Source organism: Alligator mississippiensis, chromosome 15, assembly GCF_030867095.1.
Source record: "Alligator mississippiensis isolate rAllMis1 chromosome 15, rAllMis1, whole genome shotgun sequence".
Lineage (NCBI taxonomy): Eukaryota > Metazoa > Chordata > Crocodylia > Alligatoridae > Alligator > Alligator mississippiensis.
In genome coordinates, this window is record NC_081838.1 from 26,577,874 (window position 1) to 26,600,764 (window position 22,891).

Below are 22,891 nucleotides of genomic sequence, written 5' to 3' on the forward strand. Positions count from 1 at the left end.
AGTACAGGGGCTTCTGGGTTCTGGGGCCCTGCACCTCTGGCTGCTGACAGGCAAAACTCATGACATGGGTACTTGTGCAACTGTGTCTGTCTTGGGGCAGTTGATTGTCAGTATTGATTATTTCCTCTCCTTAGTCTGTGGTTTTGTAGGTGTTAATTGTTACTAACTAACTAATTATCTAGTAGCTACTTGTAGCTAGCTACTGTGTATTCAGCTGGTCCCTGAGTGAATCATGATTGATTGATAACTGGTAACACAGTAGCTTAGCAGCCAGGCCTGCAGTAGTTCCCTCTCCTGATATTTTTTGTAATTAGTATTGGCTGCTCTGGCTCCTTGTATTCCAGCCTACAATGACTCCATTCCATGTTCATTCAAACAGCTTCTTTCCATCATTGTAATATTCATATACAAATGTAAGACATACGTTGCACATAAGCAAGGCATACCAAATTATACAGTACACAGACTAGAAACTATGAATCATATGTGTTTTATTTCTTCATTGTACATTATATTGTCACTAACCTTTTGCTTTTTGGGGGTGGGGTATATTTCACAGTCCAGTTCAAAGTGATTGTACCTGCTGAGCCTATTACTGCTTTAGTGGGAGACGATGTTGTGTTACCATGTCACTTGTCTCCTGAAACAAATGCTAAGAACATGAAGGTGAGATGGTTCCAAAATAAGTTTTCATCACCTGTGCACCTATATCATGCTGGAAAGGATCAAGATAGAGAACAGATGCCAGAATATAATGGAAGAACGCAGCTTTTGAAAGATGGCATTGGAGATGGTAATGTTACTTTGCGAATTCTCAGTATCAGGACCTCTGATGAAGGACAGTATCACTGTTTTGTTGAAAATGGCACGTATTATGAAGAAGGTATACTGGAACTGAAGGTAGCAGGTCAGTAGCTTGCCATAGTATTTCCTTCTGAGGTGGTTCATTATTTTTCATTTTCAGAGTTCCTCTTTATTTACACCCACATCCACCAAGAAATGTGCCAACCAAATTTTGCATGCACCTATCAGTCCTTGATAATTCACTAAGCAAATAGTACAGTTGTCTTGTTGTTGTAGCCATAACAGTCTGAGAAGGAAGCAGGTACAGTCTATGGTAAATAACATACAGCACAATAAAATCATTACACACAAAATAACAGATTAAAAAAAAACCCAGATCAAGCACAAGTTATTGTTTCATCTGTTATTTGGCTTGGGTGTACCTGCTTCTTTCCCATGATTTGGTGACTAGGACTGAATTGGTCAGAGCAAACTTCAAGGTCTCAATGACCTTTCAGAAAAAGAATGGCCATGCATACACAATATCCAGATTTCTCCAGCCCTCTGTCACTAATCCACCCCATCTTATGCCAGAAGCATAAAGTCTAGAGTTTGCACAGTGGTGGTAAGGGTGGCAACAGGGACTGCATAGCCTGCAGCTGGGCCAGCAGCTGTGGTAGCTGCCATTCATGCCACCCTCCAAGTGGGTACCTGGGACTAGTGCCCTTTTGTTACACTACTGCCTTATGAGATGATAGGTGAATCATTCCCCACTGTCATTTGTCTCCTAATATCACCACTCTCCCACATGTTAAACTTATACAAATGAGTAAATTGGACATGATAAGGATTGATGTTCCACTTACTTTAAAATCATCCTACACTGCACTTATGCTGATGCAACTCCATTGGGCCAGATTGCACCCACTGGGAGCATCTACACGTGCACTTAACTGCACGTTAGACTAATTTGCTGCAGTGTAAAACATCACACGTGCAACACTATTAGACTGCAGCAAACTAATTTTTGCTGCATAAGATAGTAGTGTATCCAACAGTACTATCTTATGGCAGCAGCACATTGTGCCCAGTCAGCCCAGACAGCAGAGAGCCAGACCTCTTCCTGTCACCTAGCTACAAGGGTCCACCTGCTGGGGCACTCATGTGCCCCAGCCAGCCCCTCTGACGAGGCCTCCCAGAGCCTGGGCCTGACCCCTTGGGCCCTTGCCAGCCCAGGGCTACTCTGCTGTAATTCAAACAGCTGTGGTTCTGAGTGCAGCATCTGTACACGTGTTCTGGACCGCAGCAGTTTTAGCATCTACACATCCCATTAAGGCACTGTGATAAACTCTGGCACAAACTGCGCCAGAGTTTATCACATCCCCTCAATGGCACGCATAGATGTACCCTCTATCACTAAAACAGAATCCAGAGTAATGCCATTAATTAGGATGTTGTACATCAGTGTAGATGGGGCATTTAATGGCCACTGGGTAAAATGGATAGACAGCTTTGTGGGCAGGGGACAGAACCCAGGACTTACTTCCTGATCAGGCAGCACCAACCTTTCTCATGCCAGTTAGGCTTTATGTTGCTTGTTCTTCTTCTGGACCTATGATTCTTTTCCTCGTGACTGGCTAGCCAGCTACCTCAAAAAGAAGGACCAAGACCATTGCTCCTTTTTTTTCCCTGTCATTTGCCACTATTGAGAACAGTTTAGCTCCATCCTCACTGGAACCACCTTTCAGGTAACTAAAGACTCCTATCAAATCCCCCCTCAGTCTTCTCTTCTCTTCTCTAGACTAAATAAGCTCAGTTCCCTCAGCCTCTCCTCACAAATCATGTCTCCCAGCCCCCCAACTTTTTTTGTTACCCTCCCCTGGACTCTCTCCAAGTTGTCCACCTCCTTTCTGTAGTGGGGGGCCACAACTGCACACAGGACTCTAGATGTGGCCTCACCAGTGCTGAATAGAGGGGAAGAATCACTTCCCTCCATCTGCTGGCAACACACGCACCAATGCAGCCCAGGATGCCATTAGCCTTCTTGGCAACAAGGGCACACTGCTGGCTCATGTTCAGCTTCTTGTCTACTGTAATCCCCAGGTCCTTTTCTGCAAAGCTCTGCTTATCCAGCTGGTCCCCAGCCTATACCTGTGCATGGGGTTGTTTTATCCTCAGTGCAGGACTTTGCACTTGTCCTTGTTGAATGTCATGAGATTTCTTTTGGTCCATTCCCCCAGTTTGGTGCAGTCCTCCAAGGAGCACACTGCTGGCTCATAGTTAACTTTTGATCTACTGTAAGACCCAAGACTTTCTCTGCAATACTGCAGTCTCTCTCTTCAGTGGTCAGTGCAATTTCCTACTCCTTCCCCAGTTTGTATTTGTGTACACAATTATTTCATCCCAAGTGCAGGACTTTGCTCTTGCCCTGGATGAATCATATCTGATAGAGTGTAGACAATTTTTCCTGTCTATCCAGGTCATTCTGTTCAGAAGCCTATTTCTTTCCTCCAGAGTATCAGCAATTCCATTCAACTTGGTATCATCCCAAGTTTATAACTTGGGTAAAAATCAAATACTTATTTCTTAATTTTGAGCATTTGTACAAATTAAAGCATCAATTACCATAAATGTATCAAATTTTCTTTAGCCATAGGTTCTGAACCTCTCATCTCCGTTGAGGATTACCAGGACGGAGGGATCTGGGTGGCATGTCAGGGATCTGGGTGGTACCCAGAGCCCGAGATGGCATGGAAAAACCCTGGTGGACAGCATCTACAATCAGTTTCAAAAACAGAAGCCCAAAAGGAACATGGACTGTTTGAAAAGCAAAACTCTATTATTATAAGAGAAGATTCATCCGAGATCTTATCCTGTTCTATCACTAACTCCCACCTCCACCAAGAGAAGATATGCAGAATTTATATATCAGGTCAGTTACCATGCAACCAGCTACACCTTAAAATCATCATCATTAAAAGGACAATATCCAAAACACCTCCCCAAATATAAGAGAGGGAAACGTTTGATGTTGAAGAGTTTGGGGAATTGAGACATTATAAGGGTTCATAAAATGTTTTTAAGGTAAAAATATATGTTGAGTCAGAAAACAATCAAACAGAACCCCCCCCCCCAAACCCCACTGTTGTTCTCATTTTCCTCCATCCAGCTGACAAGGGATTACATATACCACTCATATTAAAATATACAAGCACAATATATTATTTCCCAGAAGAAAAAATAAATGGCCTCAAGGTGGAGTTGTTTGAAAGTATTTGTCAGCACTTTCATGGTTAAAAATATCCCAGAATTGCTGGGCTTATTTCCCCAGACAAGCAATATTACTTATCTAAAAATGCAGACTTATTGTTAAATTGGAAAGAAATGGAAGGAAAAAAACCTCCTTTGGAAATCTCCCATGGAAGGCCCCAAAGATCCTGATATTTTCCCCCTTAAAGATGCCTGTAGGAGTAGCAATACAATGATTTTAAAAACATTGCCTATCATGACGAAAAAACATGACATTTCATGACATTTGTGTAAGACTGTGGGAAAGTCTTTCCAGTTTCTGGTCTGTCACATAAGCAGGACCTTATGTTAGCAATTGGATCAGTTAGCTTACTGCTGTGGTTCTTCTTTATCAGTAATGATATTTTAATCATATCCTTCATTTCAAGTAATACACGTTGCATTTTTATTTTGTTTTGCTGTTCTTTATTTTTTGTTTCAGGTCCCTTTTTCCCATCAGTCTCTTCTTGGATGGTGGCTTTTAGTGTGAACCTTGTGGTTTCCCTCATTTTCATCACCCTTACCATCTACCTTTTTAAAGTTAAAGGTAAACATTGATCATGGAAATATAAATTAATTCCAAGAGAAGTTCTTTTCATAAAGAAATTCAAAGATGCTTGCATATGTGAACAGAGGGAGGAAATGTAGGAAGTGTTACCTTCACCCTGTACTTCCTGGTTTGCCAAGCAATATTTTATGCTCTAACAAGTTGTGTGAAGAATAGGACTGAATTCCTGGGCATGTCTACATGTTGCCGTATGGACACGTTCTTTAGGCAAGTGCAAGTATGCAGCTATTGATCTGGCTTTGGATCCTGCCGCTTTGGATGCCAGGAATCCGATCCTGAGCTCTGGATTGGTTTCCTGCTTCGATCCAGCTGAAGCAGATCCGAAGCTTCAGAGCTGCCTTGGAGATCTGGCTGTAGGGTATAATGGGGAATCAATGAAATATCTATAACTTTGTTGTTTTTGTCTTATTTCAATGAAACTTGCAGGGGTGGTAGCCCCTGCTGAGGCCACAAAGTCTGCCAAGTTTCAAGGTGATGGGTGTAGGGGTTTGGGGGGAACTGCACCTCAAGCTGCTGAGAGGCAAAACTCATGACATAGATGACCCTGTGTGTATTAAGGTGCAGCGGGTTGAAAACTGCAGGGGTGGTGGCCCTTGCTGAGGCCACGAAGCCTGCCAAGTTTCAAAGAGATAAGTGCAAGGGTTTGGGGGAAACTGCACCTCCTGTACTGCAGCATATGGGCACTGCATGCTTAAATTCACCAGCTACATCGCTGTAACAGCACACTATAGCTGGGAAGTACACCACTATGGAGACATAGCTAGCAATCACATGTGGACACACGTGATTGCTATGTCACTGTAGCGTGCTGTATGGCAAAGTAGTGCATCACTACATTGCCGTAGGGTGACATGTAGACATGCCCACTAAGTTGGTATGATCTTTTATGAGCCCATGACTGTGCACCGAGTAAGCTCTTGTGTACAGCAAGCGCTAACTGAAATATTGACTATTGTTTTTTGTAACTAAGGCCTCAATTCTGGTTGAAAGTTTCTGTTTTATTGCAATCCTATTCTGCCTGGGAGAGGCTCATGCAAGTGTCTGAAATTTTATCTAGGGAAAAAAAAGAGACTAAGCAACTGAAGGGAAGGAGAAAGTCATATTTATGTTTCAGCAAAATAGCCTAGTGGCATGACACTTTCCTAGAAAGTGAGAAACCCAGGTTCTGGGCCTTCCTTCATTCAGAATGGGTTTAGGCCCTATTTCCAAATTCCCACTATATCTATCCCCTGACCAAGCTATGGGCTAGACAGAGCCAAGAGTCCCCTCCTGCTCTTGTTTCCTATTCTATATTTTCCATTATGTATTAAACTGTCATTGGATAACATGCATGGACAGCACTTGGAGCTGGAACTGAGGCCAAAAGAGTACTGGGACTTGGAACAGAACCCAGAACTGACTTCCTTCTGGTATTGTGGGCATCTCATGAAACTGCAGAACTATGCTTCTATTCAGTGGCTTACCTTCTCTGCTCCCCTGTGGGCCAGGTACTCTCAATGGAGGGAGATCTCAGTTTTGTCTAGTCCATAGGCTGATGGTTTGGACTTTTCTGGGAAGTGGTAATTGTGGATTCAGACCTTCTTTGGCTTGGGAGAGGGGCTGTAAAAAGGATTTCCCAGTCACTACTCAAGTTCCTTAACCATTATACTTTTGACCTGATGCAGAAGGGGGACAGTTCCTGGCCAGGTCCAGGCTGGGTGGGGAAACCCTTGCACAGCCAAGAGCTGGCTGGGATCTTCCTCAGAAATGAGACTGCTTCCCTGCTCAGCCTCAGGCTGGCCAGGAACTGAGATCTCTGAAGTCCCAGTGCTGCTAGACTCCTAGCTCCTGTAGGAAGCCAGGACCTGGGCAGAACTTGGATGCGGGGGGAGAAGGGGAGTGGGGCAGAGAACTACCCCATCCCAGCACTGCTTGGCTCCCCGCTCCTGGAGGGAGCTGGGAGCTGAGTAGCACCAGGACCAAGGGAGTTCCCTGTCTGCTGTGGCCCCCTAATGTTGAGGCTGACAAGAAGCAAATTTGTTCCTGGTCAGTGTCTACACATGTGCTCCTGCACAGTATCTACTGTGCAGTTAGTTTATACAGGTAATATAAACTACCTGTTTATACCCCAGGGTAGGGGGTCGGACTTGATGACCTACAGGGCAGGGGGTTGGACTTGATGATCTACAAGGTCCCTTCTGACCCTGCTTCTATGAATCTATGAATCTACACAGTAGACTAATTTACTGTGCAGTAAATGTGCACATGTGTAGATGGTGATGCTTTACTGCACAGTAGATTAGTCTACTGTGCTGTAATGTGTCTCATGGAGATGCGCCCACTGGGTGTATTCAGATGAGCCTGCATGTGTCTCTTGCAGTATCTCAAAGCAGTTTGAGACCCACAAGAGGCACGCTGGGACCAAAAAAAGTTTCCTGCACTGCATATTTATAGTAAGGGATCAAAATCTGATACCTGGAAATCTAGTTATTGAAAATAGATAAATAAATAAAAAGGAAAAAAACCGGGACAGGGCATGGTCCTGGACCATGCCCTGAGGTAACCAGAGGCTGAGTTCCTCTAAAGAGACACTTTGGTAGCTGGCCAGAGCATCTCTTTGGCTGCCCATTGCCCCAGTGCATCATCATGCTACCTCCATGTGTGGGGCAAAGAGTGGTGTAGGCTGCAGCCTGATGGGACTGGGCTCCTTCCCAGGTAAGTAAAGGACTTCAGGGTAGGGGGGACTGGAGCAGGGGGGCTGTGTGGGTGTGGGGGACTGTAGGTGGGTGGCTGGGCTGCTTGGAAGGGTTGGACACCTTGCCTGCCTCCTACACAGCGCACAGCCCCCACCCCGCCCCCCCGGCAGCAGCAGCTGCAGCTGCCATTGGGGTGCTCAGGGCCCTCCTGGCACAGCCCCACCATGGTGTGGGGCAGAGTTGCTTGGCCCCACCCATCTGGTACCTGGAGCCATCTGTGCCACGTTGCATGGGCCTGGTCTGGCTTGATGTGGGGTCATAGGCCTTCGGGAAGCTCCAGGCCACTCAGGCTGTCACCCAAGGTCCAGCATTGCTCGCAGGGACTATGCATCATGCTGGGCTAGGTCCTGCATGCATGTGCCCCACGCACCACTGGCCTGGGCCAGTTCTGTGCAGGACCTGGCCCAGCGTGACATGCAGTCCCTGTGTGGGGGGATGTGTGCCATGCAGGGGGGAGGATGTGGGCCTTGTGAGGGGGGCATGTGGGCCATACAGGGCAATATGGGGGCCCTGTGGGGGGGTGTGGGCCCTGTGAGGGCGGAATGTAGGCCATTCACAGGGGTATGGGGGCCCTGTGGGGGGGCATCTGTGACATGCAGCGGGCATGTGAGCTGTGTGGGGGCATGTGGCCCTGGGGGGGAGCAGTGGGCCTTGTGGGGGGGGTTGTGGCTCTGTGGGGGGAGCTGTGGGCCCTGTGAGGGGCAGTCCATGTGCTGTGCAGGGGGGCTGCAGCCTGTCGAAAGGCAGGGGACCCACCTTTCCTCAGCAGCTCCCACTACACAGCCACCCCACATCCCAAATTCCCCCACTATTCACCCACATCCCTCCCACACCAATCCCCCTACCCAATCCACCTACAACACCCACATCCCCTACCCACCCCCACAAACCCCTCACCCACATACCCAGCCACATACCCCAAACCCCTGCACAAGTCCTATACCCCCAAACCTCACCCCCACAAACCCTGCACCAACCCACAAGCTCCCCCCCCCCACTCATTGCTTTAAATTTGTAAATATATCGATAAAACATTGCCCAGCTGATTTCTCTATATATAGTGGCATTCCATTTTACTAGCTCAAGAAAAATATTTTGGGTTTTTTAATCAGCATATTTTGGTTTCTTATCAGAGTATTTGCAAGTTTTAAACAGGGAACACCAGGATTGCTGTTGGTAAGACAAGTGGTGAGACCCATGCAGGGAAGCCTGTCCAGGGCCAGCACTGGGGACCCAGCTGGAGGGCAGATGAAGTGGCTGACCTCTTGGTCATTTGGGGCCAAGAGGACATGCATTGACACTTCAAAGTGGGCCACTACAAGGAACTCATCTTCCGGGCCATAGCTGACCAGATGGCAGAGTGGGGGCACCCCATCCAGGTCTGGTAGGCATGCAATCATGGGGCCACAGGTCCAAGGGGGTGGAAGCTGTTACAGATGGCAGCAGCCCCCACTACCAGGCTTCGGCAGTGGGTAGAGGATTCAGGGGCCGCTCTAGGTTAGGGCAGTCTAGCTGGCACAAGGAGCTACTGTCCCCAGATACCAACTGGCTGGGCCTCAGAGGCTCCCTAAACTGCTTGCCAGGGCAGCTGTTTATACTGCTGGGGCCAGCACCAGGCTCTAGCTCCCCCTGGCTGCAGATCTGGAAGAAGCAGGGCAGGGTCTTTTTGCCCCAAGTGGCACAACTTGCCCCACACCAAAGTACATGTCCAGGCATGTGCACTGAAGCAAAAATCTCTGGCACAAATTTGTGCTGTTTATATTTGAGCTGCTGCAAGTGTACATGCTTGTGTTGATACACCCACACAGGGTGAGCAAATAGGATGGCAATTGGGCATGCAGATCATGATGAAGTCTGTAACTTCAGAACTTATTTTCCAATGACAAGAGGAGCAGCAAACAGAAAGGGGCTTTGCCTGGGAGCAGTTGTGAGAAGAAAGAGGAACAGCTCATCAGTGGGATGATTTTCCAGGAGCTGGTGGTCTGAAGATCAGATATTCTGGATGTCTGATTTGTTGCATCTGTGTGTTTGACTTGTTCCCATTTTTGGAGAGACTGCTTAGTAAGGTTTGCAGTCATAGATGGATGTGCAATCATCTGCTTCAAGTGGGGTTGGTTTAGCAAGCTGACAAGCAGAGCCAGGCAGACCCAGGCTAGGCACCCCTTTGCAAAGAGAAGGAACTTGAAGCAGAGAGGGAGTTTGCCTGGGAGTTCACCACAGGAAGGAGTCAGGGAGCAGAGAGCTGTGTGCATGACACCTGGCTGGATGGCAGCACTGGAGAGAAAGCACTGGAGAGAAAGTCTGAGAGTCTTAGTGGATCACAGATTCAGTGGACACATCTACACATGCAAATGCCCCCAGGGTGGTTTACTCTAGAGTAATTTACTCTGTAAACCCACCGCAGGCAGTCTACACATGTGAGGAAGCAGGACCAGATTTGCTGATCATGGCAGCAGTCTACTCCTGCCCCCACTGGGCCTGGACTGACCTCTTCCAGCAGCCAGGGGAAGCACTAGGCTCCCCCTGGGTGGTAGCCCAGAGGCTGGCAGGGAGTATGGGGCCAGAAGACAGCTGTCTTCTGGTAGGGGCTGGGAGATCACTCCCTGTCCCTGGGAAATGAGTGCTGCTGGGTCAGCCTGCCATTGGAGCCTGGGTGGAGACAATATCCCCCTGCCCCAGCAGCAGGGAGCTCCCAGCCCCTGCTCCATCATTGCAGAGTGGGGTCTGGAAGCTCCCTGCTGCTGGGGCAGGGGGACATTGTTCCTGCCTGGGCTCCCATGGCAGAGCCTGTTCCAGCAGCAGGCAGCTCCCAGGGGTAAGAAGCAAACTCCTGCCCTGATGCCTGGCTGCCTGGGAGTATATGTGCTCCCAGCTGGCCATCTACATGTGTTATACTGCACACTAATTACTGAGTAAATTTGCTACTTGTATTTACAGGTAGCAAATGCACTTACAATTAGAGCAAATTATTGCACAGTATGCATCTGCACATGTAGATGAGGATGATTACTGTGCAATAATTCGCTCTAATCTTGAGTAAAGCATCTCACGTAGTTGTGCCCAATATGAGTCTTCAATGTGACACAGCAACAGAAAAGGCACATGCAGTTTTGGGCTGCATCAACAGAAAGAACAAGTTTCAGGGCACAGGAGATGACAGTGCCTCTTTATTCAGGACTGGTTAGGCCTCATCTAAAGTACTGGGTGCAGTTTTGGGCTTCACATTTTAAAAAGGATAGGGAGAAGTTAGGAAGGGTCCAGAGCTGGGCAACAAAAATGATAAATGGCTAGCTATATGAGAAGAGGATGAAGAAAACTGGCACATTCTGCTTGCAAAAAGTCTGTTAAGAGACGACATGATAGCAGCCTTCAAATATCTGAAGGGCTGCCATAAAGAAGAGGGAAAGCACCTTTTATCTCTTGCTGCAGGGAGCAGGGCATGGGCCAATGGCTTGTAGCTTCAACAAAATAGGTTCAGAATGGATACTATGGACATCTTCAGTGTTATAATAGTGAGACAGTAGGATAAACTGCCTAGGGATGTTATGAATTCCCCATCACTGTAGGTCTTCAGGAATTTGGACAAACATTAATCAGGGATGACCTAGGAGTAGCTATGCTATACTGTGGGTATTTCCCATTCTTTTGGGCTTTGCTGGTTGCCTTATGGGGCCAAGAAATATCCCCCCCCCCAGCTGCCGTTCTGTTGCTACATGTATTAGGATTTGGGGGAGGGATGGGGAGAGGTTGTCTTCTCAGAAGCAGTGAGTATTGCCTACAGCCAAGGCTGTGGAGTGGGACTGAGTTATGCTAGGGGTGTGCAAAACTTCAGTCACTGATTCGATTTGGAGGAGATTCGGGCCAATTTGCCGGCCAAATCTCCGAATTCAAATCGAATCAGGAGGCACATTAATCTCTCTGAATCAAATCAGAAGCCTCCAAATAGATTCAGAGAGATTCAATGATTTGACCATAGACACAGCTTTATATGTTTTTTCTACATACCTTGAGGTTCAGGTGTGGCTCGTGAATGCTGAGATGGTGGGGTGGATGGAGTGTCCCACAGGAGCGCATGGGGGACCCCCTTCCCCCTGTCCCCCGGCTCAGCGGCTGGTGTCTCCTGGGTCTGGGGGGCACCTGGGGGCAGCAGACCCCTCCCTGCACTTCTGTAGGACACTCCATCTGCCCCACCATGTCAGGGTTCACAAGTCATGCCTGTTACGTCAAGGTATGTAGGAAAAACATAAAAAGCTGTGTCTATGTCCGAATAGCTGATTTTATGAACCGGAATAGAATCTTCAGATTCGGCTGAATTGAACCGAGAGAGCGATCAAAATCAGCGACTTGAATCACTGTCCCCTGAATCAGGCGAAATCCGAATCCAAATCAAGTACTGCCCACTTCACACACCCCCAGGGTATACCAGTACGCTGACTAGGAACAAAGCCTAGTCTGGCTTTGTTTCTGGCTAAAGGGTCTTACCCTTTCACTCCGGGTCAAACCAATTGCTTCATGTGGGCTCATGAAGCAATGTTAACCCGTGGTCAGATTGATCTGGACCATGGGGCTTTTTGCCTTTCTCTGTAGTGGGAGGCATGGCCCTCTACTTGGGATCTCTCAAGCATATTTGAACACCCTTAATAGAAGCCAAAAGAGGCTGCCATTGTCTGCCAGCTGTACCTCTGGCATATTTGGGAGTCATGCCTTCTGGTTGTGTGTCAGTGTTTACTGTGTAATTTTACTAATCGATTAGACAAGGTTTTGCTTAGAGTGGTTTAGATAGGGATGACCCTACCTCAGGAAGGGGGTTGGACTAGATGACCTATGGAAGTCCCTTCCAGCCTTCCTTTTCTATGATTCAATATTCTCACTGCCCTAAATATGCAGCACATATGTTGCCTATTTCCCAGTAGGCACTTTAATGTTGAGGGAAGAAGAAATACTCCTGTACTAACTGCTTATTTATTCTCTTTTATAAAGGAAAACTCGAGGAGGAGCTAAGTAAGTATCATTCTCTACCCTCTTCCCTTCCCTCTTTTCCCTCCCCACAAAAAATCCCCTTTTGATGAGGCTGTGGTCTCATAAGAGTATTTTGCTTGTTTCTGATGTTTTTAAAATTTAACTTTTAAAAACAGTATGAGTAAAACTAGACTAAGAAATATCATACTGTGGCTAAACACACAAGTTGAATATACATTTCTTTATGACGAATAGATATGATCTTTCAGGAATTCCTATTGACAGCTAGGGCTGTGCGAAACTTTAGTCCCTGATTCGATTTGGCAGAGATTCAACCCAATTCAGTGGCTGAATCTCTGAATCCAAACTGAATCAGAGGATCCTTTAATCTCTCCAAATTGAATCGGAACCCTCCGAATCGATTCGGAAAGATTTGGCAATTCGAACATAGACACCGCTTTAAATGTTTTTTCTGCACACCTTTAGATAGCAGGGGCTCATGAGTGCTGTGATGCTGGGGCACCTGGAGCGTCCCACAGAAGCACGGGTGGCATCCTAGCATGCTCGGAAGCAGACCTGGAAGTGGATCAGAAGCACTTCCCGTCCACTTCTGGGTCTGCCGGGGAGCGTGCCAGGCTCCCCCTCCCCCCATGCCCCCCCAGTTCAGCAACTGGTGACTCCTGGATCTCAGGGGGGCACCTGGGCTTCCCCCATGGCTGATTGCCAAGCTGGGGGGGGGGTGCAGGGAATCCCCCCCTCGTGCTCCCTGGTGGACCCGGAAGTGGGCTGGAAGTACTTCCAGTTCACTTCCAGGTTTGCTGCTGAGCACGTGAAGGCCCCCCCCCCACCCAACTTCTGTGGGACGCTCCATGCCCCCAGCATCGCAGCATTCACAAGCCGCGCTGGTACCTTGAGGGATGTTGAAAAAACGTCTAAAACTCTGTCTATGTCTGAATAACTGATTTTCTGAATCAGCATTGAATCTTCAGATTTGGATTTGGCCAAATTGAATCAGGCACAGTGATCTGAATCAATGAATCGAATCACTGTCCCTGATTTGGGCTGAATCTGAATCTAAATTGAATAAGGCCCACTTCACATGCCCCTACTGACAGCCCTTTATGGTAAAGTGTGTTAACAGGGGAGAGAGTATATCAGGGGTTGGCAACTGATAGTCCGTGGGTTGGATCCAGCCTGCCAAGTGATTTTTATCCTGCCCCACAGTCAGCAATTCAGCATCTGGAAGAACTGACAGCAGTCAATGGTGGGGGGAGTGATTTCATAGATTTCATAGACATTTGGGCTGGAAGGGACCCCAAAGGATCATCGAGTCCAGCCCCTTCCCAGGGGCAGGCAGTCGGCAGGGATCATAGGATCCCAGCAAGATAAGCATCCAAATGTGTCTTGAAGGCATTCAAAGTGGGTGCTTGAACCACCTCCGGCGGCAGTCTATTCCAAACCTTGGGGGCTCGGACAGTGACGAAGTTCTTTCTTATGTCCAGCCTGAATCGGTTGCGGCGGAGTTTGTGAATGTTCGATCTTGTCATTTCTTGGGGCGCTCTGGTGAACAGACGTTCCTCTAGATACTGGTGAACAACCCTGATAAACTTATAGGTGGCCATGAGATTGACCCTGAGCCTGCGCTTTTCCAGGCTGAAGAGTCCCAGGGCTCTCAGCCTCTCATCATAAGGTCTGTTTTCCTGACCTCTGATCACGTGCGTGGCTCTCCTCTGCACTCTCTCAAGCTTCTCCACATCCTTTTTGAATTGTGAATCCCAAAACTGGGCGCAGTACTCCAGCTGTGGCCTCACCAAGGCCGAGTACAAGGTGAGAATGACGTCACGGGATTTGCTTGAGAAGTATCTATGGATGCAAACCAGAATTTTGCTTGCTTTACTAGCCACAGCATTGCATTGAAGGCTCATGTTCATCTTGTGGTCAACCATGACTCCCAAGTCCCTTTCATCTGTAGTGCTAACCAGTGTAGCACTGCCAACCCTATAAGTATGCTGCAGGTTTTTCCTCCCAAGGTGGAGAACCTTGCATTTTTCGGTGTTAAACACCATCAGGGTCTCATCCGCCCATTTTCTGAGCCAGTCAAGATCTGCCTGGATCACCCTCCTGTCCTCAGGCGTGGATGCTTTGCCCCAGAGTTTGGTGTCGTCGGTGAACATGGCCAGCCTGCTTCTGACACCAATGTCTATATCATTGATGAAGATGTTAAAAAGTATAGGCCCAAGGACAGAGCCTTGGGGGACCCCACTGGTCACAGCGCACCAAGACAAATGACTTCCATCAACCACCACCCTCTGGGTCTGACCACGGAGCCAATTCCCCAGCCAGCGGATTGTGGTGAGGTCGAGGCTGCATTTAGCCAGTTTTACCAAGAGGTGATCATGGGATACCAGGTTGAAAGCTTTTTTAAAGTCAAGATATATGACATCAATCTCTTTCCCCTTGTCCAGGTGATAGGTCACCTGATCATAAAAGGAAATGAGATTGGTCAACAAGACCTACCCACAACAAACCCGTGCTGGCTATCCCTCAGGATATTGCCGTCAGCCAGTCTGTTCAGGATGGCTTCTTTGATTAACTTTTCCAAGACCTTCCCCAGGATAGAGGTCAGGCTGATGGGCCTGTAGTTAGCCAGATCTACTTTCCTCCCTTTCTTGAAGATAGACACCACATTGGCCTTCTTCCAGTCTTTAGGCACTACATCAGAGTGCCAGGAGTTCTCAAAGATCTGTGCCAGGGGCTGAGCTATGATGCTCGCCAGCTCCTTGAGTATCCTAGGGTTTAAACCATCAGGGCTGGCTGACTTGAAGGTATCCACCCTGTCAAGGTGTTCCTTCATGAGGTCAGCTTCGATGGAAGGTAAGGAATCTCCCTTGCCCAGGGATCCCTGACCCACAGTGGGCAGGGCTGTCCCATGGGACTGGTGAAAAACTGACGCAAAGTACCCATTTAGCAAGTTTGCTTTTTCCTGGGCATCAGTTGTCAGCTGCCCCATCTGGTTTAGCAGGGGTCCAATGTTGCCCTTGCTTTTCCTCCCGCTCCCTACATATCTAAAAAAGGACTTTTTATTGTCCTTGATATTTGTAGGTAGCTGGAGTTCAGCTGCAGCCTTGGCTTTCCTGGTTTGCTCTTTGCAGGTCCAGACCAGTGCAGTGTATTCCTCCTTGGTGGTGGATCCAGTCCTCCATCCTTTGTAGGTCTTTCTTTTAGACGCAGGAGGTCTGCTAGTTCTCTGGAGAGCCAAGGGGGCTGCTGTGCCCTTTTGCTGCCTTTCCTCCGAGACGGGATGGACTTTGCCTGCACATCCAGGATTGCTCCCTTGAGGAGCAACCACTCATCCTGAACTCCCCTCCCCTTTAGCTTGTAGCTCTTTAGGGCCTCACTGACAAGGCTCCTGAGCTTGTCAAAGTCAGCTTTCCTGAAGTTGAGGACTTGTGTATTTGCTAGCTTTATGGCAGATGGTGAAGGTGATCAGCTCATGGTCACTGTCACCCAGCTTCCCATCGATCATTAGGTTGCTGATTAGGTCATCCCCAGTTGCCAGTACGAGGTCGAGCAGTGCTTTACCTCTCATCAGTCTGTAGACTTCCTACATCAGATGGAGGTCATCCACGCATGAGAGAAAGGTTTGCGACCGCTTAGATTTGGCTGAGCGCTCCTCCCACGAGATACCTGGGTAGGTAAAGTCTCCCATGACAACCATACACTGGGATCGTGCGGCCTTAGCCAATTCCCTGGCAAACTCCTGGTGAAAGTCTTGACCCTGGGTAGGGGGTCTGTAGTAGATTCCCACCATAGTATCCCCTGTGCTATGTTCCCCATGGATTTAAACCCAGAGGGTCTCAAGTCTTCCACCGTGGGTGCCAATGTTGACTTGCAGGGATGCGTAGCTTTTCTTGACATAGAGAGCTACACCCTTGCCCCTTTTGTCTACTCGATCCCTCCTGTACAGGGTATAGCCGTCTATACCCCTGGTCTAGTCATGGGTGGAGTCCCACCAGGTCTCTGTTATCCCTATGACATCATAGTTATTTGCATTTAGCAGGAGAACAAGTTCCTCCTGTTTATTCCCCAAGCTTCTGGCATTTGTGTATAGGCACGCAAGTGTCCCCTTGGTGATGGCAGGTGGGTTGCAAGTGGTGGCCAGAATTCAGACTGAGCTGCACTAATTCAGCCCACTTCTAATGGTTTCTGACCCCTAATCTAAGTCTTAAGAAAATGTGAATGCTAAATTTCCTTCATTTTTGTGATATGTGACAGTCTGGTCAGCAAAGGCATAGCAAGGCAACTCCGTGCCCAAGCCAGATGCTGCTGTGCTGATTGTGGTGGCTGCTTTTGCTTGTCATCCATATAAAAATATAAAGAGCTGTGGAAAAAGTATGGGAATTCCTGAAAGAAAAGACATTACATTATTTTAACTTTAGAAATTGTAGTTCTCATCCACTGTATATCTCGAAAGTAATAAGAAAAGATCCCTCTATTTTCAATGAAATCAGGGAAACATTTGCCAGTGTCCTTAAAGGAAGATTTACAAAGGAAAGCCCAATATACATTTTCATTTTCATCAGGGGAGGAGGTTGAGGACAATATAAAGATGATAACTAAAGATAATACTGATAGTATAATAGAGCCTGTTAACTGTATAAGTGTAAAAAAAATGCTCCCACAGGGTACGTGTATCATTGCTTTTTTACTTATGAACTTTCATTGAAACATTATTTGAATATTCTTAATGCATTATTTGTTCTGCTCTATCTCTTTTTATGTTATTAATTTAAGAATGGAGAAGAAAAGCCAAACACCCAGGTGAGTAAAGGCCACGTTTCATTTATACCAAAAGCCAAATTCCTATTGTAAAATGATGACTGTTTTCTTAGAGAGCTCAGAGCAAACTCCTCAGCAGTCAGAACAGCTCTTTACAAGATAAATCACACAGTTTTGATGCTTCGCTGTCTTCTGTCCCTGTTCTTATGTGCCTGCTTGCCAGAGGTATAGCAGGGCAACTGGGCATCCAGGACAGCAGTGATGCATGGAGACAGCAGTGACTTCTGGCTGCCAGTGCTGGAGATATGGCTGTGGCAGCAGCTGTTATTTTTTCATCTGTACAACTGCTCCAGTGCTGTGCCTGGTTGTGCCTCTGAGCACAAAACTGAACACAGTACTCCAGATGTGGCTTCCCCAGTGCTGAATAGATAGGAATAATCACTTCCCTGGACCTACTGGCAACACACCTACCAATGCAGCCCAAGATGCCATTAACCTTCTTGGCAACAAGGGCACGCTACTGGCTCATATTCAGCTTCTTGTCCCCTGTCACCCCCAGGTCATTTTCTGCAGAGCTTCTGCCCAGTCAGTCAGCCCCAGCCTGCACTGGTGTGTGAAATTCTTCCATCCTAAGTGCAGGACTTTGCACTTGTCCTTGTTGAACCTCATGAGATTTCTTTTGACCCAATCCTCCCATTTGTTGAGGTCACTCTGAATCCTAGCTCTACTCTCCAGCATATCTGCTACTCCCCCAGCTTGGTGTCATCTGCAAACTTGCTGAGGGTATACTGACTACCATCTTCCAGGTTGCTGATGAGTATATTAAACAAAACCAGCCGCAGGACTGACCCCCTGGGACGCTCCACTTGATGCCAACTAGACATTGAACCATTGATTAATACCCTCTGAGCCTGATGCTCCAGCTAGTTTTGTATTCACCTTACAGTCCATTCATCCAGCCTGGACTTCTTTAGTGTGCCAACGAGAATGTTGTGGGCGACTGTATCAGAAGCGTTGCCAGAATCAAGGTATACAACATCCACTGGTCTTCCAACTTCCACAGAGCCATTCATCTCATCATAAAAGGCAATCAGATTGGTCAAGCATGACTTGCCCTTGGTGAATCCATGCTGACTGCTCCTAATCAACTTTTCCTCCTCCAGGTGCTTAGAAATAGATTCCTTGAGAATCTACTCCATGATTTTTCCAGGGAGTGAGGTGAGGCTGACTGGTCTGTAGTTCCCTGGATCCTTGTTTTCCCTTTCTTAAATATGGACACTATGTTTGCCCTTTTCTAATCATCTGGGACCTCTCCTGGTTGCCATGAGTTTTCAAAGATGATGGCCAGTGGCTCTGCAATCATATCAGCTAACTCTTTCAGCACCCTTGGGTGCATCCTATGTGGCCTCATGTAATTGTATATGTCCACCTTTTCTAAATAGTTCCTAACCTGTTCTTTTGATACAGTTGGCTGTTAACTTCCTCCCCGAACTGTGCTGTCTAGTAAAGTAGTCTGGGAACTGACCTTGCCTTTTCTGCATCTCCTGTCACAAGGTTGCCTCCCCCATTCAGTACGGGACCCACACTTTCTCTGATCCTCCTCTTGCTACCAACGTACTTGTAGAAACCCTTCTTGCTACCCTTCACATCCCTTGCTAGCTGCATCTTCAATTGCACTTTGGCCTTCCTGATTTCACCTCTGCATGCCCAAGCAATGCTCTTATATTCTTCTCTAGTTATATGCCCAAGTTTCTACTTCTTATAAGCTTCCTTTTTGTGATTTAGTTTACTGAAGAGTTCCCTGCTAAACTAAGCTGGTCTTCTGCCATGCTTGCTAGTCTTCTTTTTTTTAGGAAATTTTTTCATGTCCCTGGTCAAATTAGCCAGATCAGGTCCAAATCCATTTGACTAATTCAGGAACCATACTTGCTAGTCTTCCTGTGCATCAGAATGGTTTGTTCCTGCACTCTCAGTAAGGCTTCTTTGAAGTACAACCAGCTTTCCTGGACTCCTCTCCCCCTCAATCTGGCTTCCCAGGAGATCCTGCCCATGAATTCCCTGAGTGAATCTAAGTCTGCTTTTCTGAAGCCCAGAGTCCTTACTCTACTGATTTCCATCCTTCCTTTCCTCAGGATCCCAAACTCAATCGTCTCATGGTCACTGCTTCCCAAGTTGCCATCCACTACTACATTCCCCACCAATTCTTCCCTGTTTGTGAGTAGCAGGTCAAGAAGGCTCCTAGTTGGCCACAACCAGCACTTACACCAGGAAGTTGTCCCCAACACTCTCTAAAAACTTCCTGGAGAAGTCATAAAAGATCAAGACTCAAGATGGCAAGACCCTACACAGGCATGCCAATCAAATGCAAGGTTGAGTACCATCTGCTGTTGTTCCAGAGCTGCCAAATTCCCCAGCTGATAAAGAGCTTAAAGAGCCTTCTGTCCCTTCCAAGGAGGTGAAATGAATATCTGAACTGAGTTATCTGGGGTGAATTATGTTCCACCCAAAATTGTAAAAGAATAGTTATCTAATAGCAGAAAGGTGTCATGTGTTATGCATATATGTTATGATTCCTGCTGTTCCATATTGTTCTTGCTTCCTATTAGGTGAGACGTGCTGCTAGGCTTGGAAACCTTCAGTTCATCCTTTTGTTAGTACAATACAGATACATACGCTACCGCTCCACGTATGATCTCACTGGGATAAACCGACCTGTGCAAAACACAAAAGAAGAATTTGGTACTAGCTGGGAGTTTCTGACAACTGATGACCTTAGGCCCAGGAACAACTCTTTTGGCCTAGTCTGGAGTTTATTAAGGTTTAGAGTGTCAAAAGTAGGTTTTCAAACAGCTAGAACATTCTTTTTTGGATGCTGCTTCTGTCTGTATCTCCTGACTCTTTCCCAACTCTTACTGCATCCAAGTACTGTCATGGAGGACTGAACAGTAGTCTGTGGGAGAGAAACAGACAAAAATCTGCGTGGGGCATCTTGATAACATATTGAAAGGAACATTACAATCCTAGGGATGAGATGTGGATTAAAGTGCTTTTTTCTAATACGCATTAAATCTAGTACCTCCAATGTGAGGTACTAAAGGAATACACGTTAGGCCGGCATAATGCACAATAATGAACACACACATAGTTTTTAAAGTGATGCTTTACTGCACAGTAAAATAAGTAACTTCACATTAAAGTGCATGTGTAGCTGTGCCCAGAGACAGATAAACACAGAATCTCCCCTGTGCTTTGGTGGGATCTCAGAGCTGCTCCCTTTCTGAGCCAGGTGAATCCTGGAGAAAGGAGATGTCCCAGTTCATTCCCCAGCTGGGGCAGATCCTACCAATATCATGATCTACCAAAAATACCATGCCTCCTTGTACTGAGTTCTACTGTTAATGCTGATTTTTTTTCTCTCTCTCCCTCCTTCCCCACTCCCTTCTCAGAGATTTTGACTCTAGATGCAGAAACAGCTCATCCCATCCTTGTTTTGTCTCATGATCTGAAAAGTGTAAGATGGGGACAGAAACGGAAGATTCTTCCTGAGAATCCCAAGAGATTTGACACCTGGCGCTGTGTGCTGACCTGTGAAGGATTCACCACAGGGAAACACTACTGGGAGGTGAGGTTGGAGGGCAAGGGAGACTGGGTTGTAGGTGTTGCCAAGGAGTCTGCAGGTAGGAAAGGATTCATCAGTTTTAACCCTGAGTATGGGTTCTGGGCTCTGCAGAAGTGGGGAGGTCAATACCAGGCTTGCACCTCCCCTGTGACCCACCTCACCCTGAATAAAACCCCCACAATCATCCAGGTCTATCTGGACTGTGAAGGAGGATGGGTAATATTTACTGATGTTGTTAATGAGACCCATATCTTCAGTTTTCCCAAGGCATCTTTTGAGGGGGAAAGAATCCTTCCTTGGGTTGGGCTGGGAGTAGGATGTGGGCTCAAACTGTATCCCTGAGACATGGCTGGAAATCGTACTGAAGGGTCTTAAATCAAATATTTTAACCCAATGGTTCTCAAACTTTTTGGACTCAAGGCACCCCTGATTTGACTCATTCAACTCAAAGCACCCCTCCATGACTTTTTTTAATGCATTGAGGATACCCCCATTTAAAACTATCTGTTAAAATGTTTATTTCTGTTAGAGTGACAGTATTTGGATTTTGGGGAGCACTGGATTTGCAGATGAATAAAGGCTTTTAATCTGTGTCTCAGCAAAAGCTGCTGGTCACAAGGCAGATTGATATATTAAAAATAACCTTGCAAATGCTTAAGCAAGCAGTCTTCTAACAATGGGGTAGTGTGTAGCATATATGGGTTGTTATGGGTGTAGCATATATGGGATTGTCCTGGGGAAGAGCTTATGGGGTTGTTCCTGCTGCAGCCCAGCTAGGTGATTTTTCTGCCTCCCCTGGCAGCAGCAGACTTCAGCCTTTATATACTATGTTCTCAAAATGACTGCCACCATCAGGCACCTGGTGGATGCCTGACCCAGCCCTTAACGTGGCAGGCACCAACAGTACCCTGCCACAATAGTTAATTAAGGATTGAATTAATGAGTATATAACATGGTGCCTAAGTTATTAGCTGTGTATCCATTGATTTAAGCATCCTTTAAGTATAAATAGTTCTCAACTGTTATTCTTGTATTAACTCATCCTTGTACATTGTAAATAGAGAATTTCAAACTTTTGATATTTTTTAATGTTTGTTGGCATGTAACAATTACCTCCTGTATATAATTCAATTTTGTAAATAGTTATTTATGAGCCTGCAAGGTCTTTCCATTGTAAAGGGAGCCTCTCCTCTCAGGGAGCCTCCGGCCACTCCTAGGTGAGCTGAGCAGGGGGTAGAGCTACCTGATACCCCAGGTCCCGAACAATTAGACACAGCCATGGATAGTACCATGCCCCAAGGGTCAGTGGAAATGCATAGTGGGTGCACAGGGGTGCACGTGTGCCCCCTGAGAGCACTGGTGCACCCCCTGACAGGCTGCGCTTCCCACTTAGGTAATTGGCAGGGGGAGCAGGTGGGAGTGCTGGTATCCCCCCCGTGAGCACTGGACGGGAGTGGGAGCACTTCTGGGAGTGCTGCAGCTACTTCCTGTGTTGGTGCAATTGGCTGCAGGGGGAGCCCGCCAGTCAGCGAGATTGGCCATGAGGTCCCCCCCTTCCCTGGTCACTGAATGGCCCATGCCAAGGGTTACAATAGGAGTACTCTGGGCTCATTGCTGAAGTACAAGTGATTGCAATGTGTTGCTATGAGGTGACAGGGAGAAGGAACTAACTAGCAAACAGCTTCTCTGAGATGGAAGATAGCCCCTAACCCAGTGCATTTTCACCACTAATGTATCCCAGGCAAATTCTACACTGGATCTGAGTGAATATCACTTGTACAGTGGTGTGTGTCCTCATTCTTTACTCCAGTGTAAATGTCGCTTACACAGGTGTTAATGTGTCATGTGTCCAAGGATTCACGTAACTCTGGATGTTTCCATTCACCATTAAAATGCTCAGTCCCCTTGTCAGGATCTGGCTGTGCTTTCCATTGCCACAGTGCCTTGTAGAGCACTGTCCATTTGTGCCAACACCCCAGCTCAAAGGAGGACTCTGGGCTGGTGGGGAGTGAGGTTGGCATCACTCTCACCTGGTCCACGGGGGTGATCCTGGCCTGGTGTTGGTTCAGGGAGTTGGGATGTTTTTCTCTAAGACCCACCAGGCACTGATCCCAGCCAAGGAGACACAAGGCATGGAGCATTAGTGCCAGATGGAGGTGA

At 47.1% G+C, this 22,891-nt stretch overlaps 1 protein-coding gene across 1 annotated transcript; it reads left to right on the forward strand.

Annotated features, from left to right (window-relative positions):
- Positions 1–562: 562 nt before the first annotated feature.
- On the forward strand, positions 563–22,639 carry LOC102565021 (butyrophilin subfamily 1 member A1). The gene is made up of 6 exons (XM_019498376.2): positions 563–907; positions 3,434–3,715; positions 4,514–4,618; positions 12,355–12,375; positions 17,128–17,154; positions 20,559–22,639. Exons 1-6 carry the CDS (start codon positions 661–663, stop codon positions 21,071–21,073), a joined length of 1,197 nt encoding a protein of 398 aa, XP_019353921.1. The 5' UTR covers positions 563–660; the 3' UTR covers positions 21,074–22,639.
- The last annotated feature ends 252 nt before the right edge of the window (positions 22,640–22,891 follow it).